Raw genomic sequence first — 5,926 nt, forward strand, 5'->3', positions numbered from 1 at the left:
AGAGATCAACCAAAGGACTTGTATGCATGCATATAAGCATAACCAATGGACAAAGACACTAGGGGGTGAGGGCATGAGCGAGGGGTGGGGGGTGGGTCATGGGGGGAATAAGGACACATGTAATACCTTAATCAATAAAGAAAAAAACACTAAAAAATAAGATACTGTCATTGTAGATTTAATGTTCTGTTTTTCTATTGTTAAAATTTTTTTCATGGAAATTAGCTTGATGTAAGGGATCATGGATACACTACAATTAACCTAATCATGTCATGCTATTTTATTATAACTAATGCTGTCTTATTCACAAAACTCTTACTGTGTTTAGGATTATTTTCTTAATGTAATTGCATAGAAATGAAATTATTAGATCAATGAGTATATGTTTATGTTAGATTGCTTTTCAAATAGATATCAATTTACACTGCCATTACAATATAAAAATGTTATATTGCATACTTATTTTTATTATCTTTTTAGGTTTCTTGTGATCGTTCCTTACCAAAAGAAGAATGTAAAAGTGTCCAAAACCAGGCACTTGAAGAAGAGCCAACCACGGTCTCTGAATATTTCTTTAGTGATATTTTTATTGAAGTGGATAAAACAGAATGAAAGTTGTTTTTAAGTCTAGGATTTCCAGACTTAAAAAAGCATCATGTTTGTTTTTCTTTATGCTGATTTTGAGTATTTAATGAGCTTGATTTGAAGTTTTCATAATCAGTGGGAAACATTGCTAAGGTTCCTTCTATTCTGACTGATTCAGCATTTTGGAATTACCAAGCAATTAAGACTGCTTTTTCAGACAGAAATAGTACCTCCTGTTTACATTTTGACTCTTCCTGTACTGAAAACACATGGACATTTTGGAATGTTGTTCGCCGATAAACGTCTGTATAAATCCCAGTGCTGATGTATTTGGGGGTGGGTTATATTTAACACCTACTTTTGTGAAGGTTCTTTCTGTTTGGATTTTTCTTTGGGTGATTAGGCCTTTTCAGTTGCCTCTAAGTATATGACAGTCAATTGTTAAAAACTTTTCTATTATCAGCTATTTGACTGAAAAATATGTATTTTTCTAATTCATGTTAACATTAGTCCTAATTGAAGAACTAGTATTTAAACTTATTATTTATAAAGATGAAACATCAAAAAGCTTATTTATTTTTAAAAATTTTATTTAAAAGGATATTCAGTTTTAATTATTTTCACGCTTCAGAATATGGGTAAAGAAGGCATTAACAATTTGTCTCTTTTCCCTCATTAATTTTAAAGATATTTAAAGTGATATAACAAAGTATTTGGATAGTGTATATGTTTTGAATACATTTTTTCTCATAGTTTTAGTATATTGAGTTTGTACTGTGAATGTTTTGTTTTTCTTATTTCTTGGATAATCTCAGGATTTGTATGGAAAAGAAAATACCTTACCTTCATTTATGAGGCAAATTTCCATACAAAAGTCAATCTCCTTTACACACACACACACTCACACACACACATTCCTTTTTAAAGAAAAATAATTTAATAGTTTTCCCCCCATTAAATTCTGCTTAAGGAATATTTAGGCCTTTAAGTACAGAACATAATTGTGATATTAAAAACAGAAAATAAGACTATTAAGTCAGTGATTATCAATATGAACTTGAGTTGTTTTCAATTTTGTGATTTACATATGTAATTCTATTATTCACCCAAGTAAATCTTCAGTGTAGTTCAATTAAGCTTCTCAAAAAGCAGATTTACCCTGAGTTGATAAAAAATTAGTCAGGAGTCAGAAACATGTTTTCACAAAATAGTTTTGAGTTTGTTTGGGCCAGATGGCCTCTGTGGCAACTACTCAACTCTGCCATTTCAGTTGAAAATAGCCACAGACAATACGTAAATGATGGACATGGCTGGATTGCGATTTTAGTTTGACTCTCTGTGTGAGACAGTAATTTTCTTACCTTAAGGTGCTGATGTCTTTAGCTATGAGATATTTTTGTCATTGAAGTTATAAGTTGTGCCTAACTAAAGTATTGATTGCGTTATGGGATGATCAGTATTTCATGGGAAGATATTTTAATGTCTAGATAATTGTGTTTGTATATTGAAAAAAATGGAGGACAGTTTTCAAGTTCATTAGTAAAATAGGATATGGCTCAGGAGGAAGTATAACAGTAATCCTAATTTATTAAAACAATTGATATTAGAGCATTTCTTCATTTTATTATAGTGAAATTTATAGTTTAACTTTTTTCATAAAGGAGGATCTGTAAATATGAGTGGAAATTCTCTGTAGGTATGCATTTATTTATTTCATGTGATCACAAGAATCATGGTAATAAATCACATTGCTATTTTAATGCCTTGTTTTTATAAATTTTTAAAAATCTCATTCTGAAAAGGTTTCTATCATTTGATTAATATTAATTTGGGTGTTAGGTTGCCACAATCAAACTATTATTTTATCTCTTGTATAACATTTATGTTTTAACTTTGTTAATGTCTGTCTCTTGTTCATCTGCAGTGAATTAATTTTATGAAAGATTTAACTTCTTACTGTATAAAGATGAATTTTATCTTTTGGGCATTTATTGTAATAGAGAATCAAGTCACCCAGCTAAATTACCCTACTATTATATCCTTAAAACTAATCTTGGAGAAAGAGAACCTTAATCAGTGTATTTATTTACCTTTTAAGGTGGAAAGACGTGTTCATAGCTGTATTTAATCTAATTCATGTAAAGATGATGTTGGGAAGAATTTGTATTTTATGAATCTTAAAGGAGATATGATTATAAAGGTCTTTATTTTTTCTTGATTTTTTTCCTCCTGAACACTTACATCTTAGCAAATGGTGAACATGATGGATTAAAAGACTAATTTGTTGGTAAATGATTGAGGCACAAATAAAAATATATCTACTGTTTACCACTATATTAGTTGAAATAGAAGTGACCATGTATACATACTATCTTGCTTGAAGAGGTCTTTGACAAAAAAGCAATATCTGTCATTTGTAAATTTTCTTGTTTTAAAGAAAGCAATTATGTTCTACAGATATAAATTATGTAAATAAAAGTTATTTTATATTATTTTTGTTGTGTCCTTTTCTTAATGTTTAGTTAACCAAAACTAGAAGTTTTCACTACAGCTTATACTTTCTTCCATAAAAATATAGTACGGTCATCCCTTGGTATCTGTGGGGACTGGTTCCAGGACCCCACGTGGGTACCAAAATCTGAGGAAGCTCAAGCCCCTATATAAAATGGCATAGTGTTTACATACAATCTATGCATATCCTCCATTATACTTTAAATCATCTCTAGATTACTTATAATTCCTAATACATGGTAAATGCTAAGTAAGTAGTTGCTATACTGTATTGTTTAGGGAGTAATGACAAGAAAAATAAGTCTGTACATGTTCAGTATAGATGCAACCATTCTAGGCCTAGCTACGTCAGCAACAACATAACTTTTTGTTGAATATTTTGGATCTGCAGTTGGTTGACTATGAAGTTGGTTGAATGCAGATGTGGAATCCACGGATATGGAGGGCCAACTGTAAAACTGGAAGAACCCATCTTTTTTCTTATATGCATGCTGTGAAGAATATTTTTTTGATATTGCAAGTATAAGGAATAGACTTTTCCCTACATGGGAGACATCTAAAGAGTTACCTTTTTATTTACTCTTTGTATAATAAATTTTTAGGTATAAGAACTCAATCTCTTATTCTTTTTTTCTTCCCACTTTGTTTTTCTGTAGAGGAAATGGGAAACGTTAGTCCTAGATACAATATAAACCTGAATTTCTGAAATGGATAGTGGCAAAGTATTGGTCCAAACATTTAGTTGGGAGAAATACTTGTGGAAACTTTCCTAAAGGGGTAGTTTAGTAATTTCTCCGGATACACAAAATCTTTGTCTTGGATTTTTGTCAGATCATTAAAGAGCTATGAGCCCTGGCTCAGTTGCTTGTGCATCAACCCGTGCATGGAAAGATGGCTGGTTCAATTCCAGGTCAAGACACATGCCCGGTAGGGGGAGTGCAGGAGGCAGCCTATCAATGTTTTTCCTGCTTTCTCTGAAAATTCAATAAAAAAAAAAAGAGCTATGAATATGGACTACATTGTTTTGTCTACTCATGTTTAGGGACATTATGTGAAAGAGTTTAAAAGCTTGAAGAAATTAATTTTGCTACAATGAAGTAGACTTTATCATCCAATATTCTACCTAGCAGTGATGGCAAAACTTTTGAGCTTGGCGTGTCAGCATTTTGAAAAACCCTAACTTAACTCTGGTGCCGTGTCACATATAGAAATTTTTTGATATTTGCAACCATAGTAAAACAAAGACTTATATTTTTGATATTTATTTTATATATTTAAATGCCATTTAACGAAGAAAAATCAACCAAAAAAAATGAGTTCACGTGTCACCTCTGACACGCGTGTCATAGGTTCGCCATCACTGACCTAGAGGAATCTATAGTAGATACTTCTCTTTGGCCTCAGTGCTAGGAATAATTGGGTTTCTGTTGAATTGTTCTGTGTGGTTTTTTTTTAGTTTTTATTATTATTTTTTTATATGGGCTGTGTGAATCCTTGTGTTGTTTACTTTCGCAATGCAAAGCTAAATTTGGGGCCAACCTGTAGCAAGGGAAAATACTTCATAGCACACATTTTGTATATTAAACTCACTCTGACTTTTTTACCTTCATTCCCCCCTGCCCAGATTGTTAAAAACCTGTCACTTTTCAAAATAAGAACCTACCAATTATGCTAGGTACTGTACTAACCTTTTAATATGCATTGTTGCATATTTTTTTAAAAAAAGTAATACACATGGCTTAAAAAGTTAGGTAGTGCTATAAGATTTTACACAAGCTGTTCTGGTATTACACTTTTCTAAACATGATTCTATCTCTATAAAGTTTTAGAAGTGCATTGAAGAAGTGCATTTAACATGATCTCACTCATTCATGGATAATAAAGACCATTATAAACTTATGAACGATAATAGATACAGAGGCAGAGCTGCCTCAAACTGATTGTCAAACTGCAGTGGGAAGGCCGGGGAGGGTTGGGGGGCAGGAGGGAGGCGGGTAAGAGATCAACCGAAGGACTTGTATGCATGCATATAAGCATAACTAATGGACATAAGACACTGGGGGGTAGGGGAGGCCAGGGGATTGTCAAGGGCGGGGGGAAAAAAAAGGACACATATGTAATATCCTTTGTAATACTTTAAGCAATAAAACAATAAAAAAAAGAAGTGCATTTAGAAGACGCACTTGTACATCTAAAATGCAATTTATCACTATTAGAATTTTTATTTTTGCTTGTTTATATTTCCGCTTTATAAAAGAAGGCACTTTGTTCTCCACTGTATCCCCAGTGCCAGAAGAGCACCTGGCACAGAAGACACTGAAGAAACTTTTGTTGAATAAATATCTCCTCTAAAGTTTTCTTAGGGCAGCTTAGTGCCTGCCCAGTTCCCAGCTCTCACATAAGAATAAACTTTTTCAAGTCTTGGAATAGCCGTTCATTAGCAGAGGAAGAAGAAAGCACAATAGAAAATAAACTGAAACCGAGCACAAGGAAACTCAATGGCAGTTCACCAGCTCCGCGGGAGGAGGCTGGACGGCCACCAAGGCTCACTCCGCCCCTGGACTCCGGGGCTCTTGGGCTCGCGATACGACAGGGTCTCGCGGGGCTGATCCTCTGTCTTACTGGCTGAGGTTGGGGGCGTGGCACGTAGTGCCTACCAATCAGGAGCGGCGTGTGTAGGCCCGTGCGAGGGCCGGCCTGAGAATCGGGGGTGTAGCAGGCTGGTGGAGGCTGCCAGAACCGGAGCTGAGCCGTCGCCCTTCGCGGTGAAGCGAGCGGAAGGCGCACCGGCTCCGGGGCGGCATCTCTGTGCTCCTCCGTCGCTCGGGGT

The 5,926-nt window shown here is 34.5% G+C and overlaps 1 protein-coding gene across 1 annotated transcript in view; it reads left to right on the plus strand.

Annotated features, from left to right (window-relative positions):
• Positions 1–3,077, plus strand: part of BDP1 (B double prime 1, subunit of RNA polymerase III transcription initiation factor IIIB) — a 98,603-nt gene extending 95,526 nt beyond the window's left edge. The window contains exon 37 of the mRNA XM_014550561.1: positions 481–3,077. Within this exon, the coding sequence (XP_014406047.1) occupies positions 481–612 (132 nt within the window). The 3' untranslated portion in view covers positions 613–3,077. The remainder of the gene's footprint in view (positions 1–480) is intronic.
• The last annotated feature ends 2,849 nt before the right edge of the window (positions 3,078–5,926 follow it).

This window comes from Myotis brandtii, unplaced genomic scaffold, assembly GCF_000412655.1.
Source record: "Myotis brandtii unplaced genomic scaffold, ASM41265v1 scaffold115, whole genome shotgun sequence".
Lineage (NCBI taxonomy): Eukaryota > Metazoa > Chordata > Mammalia > Chiroptera > Vespertilionidae > Myotis > Myotis brandtii.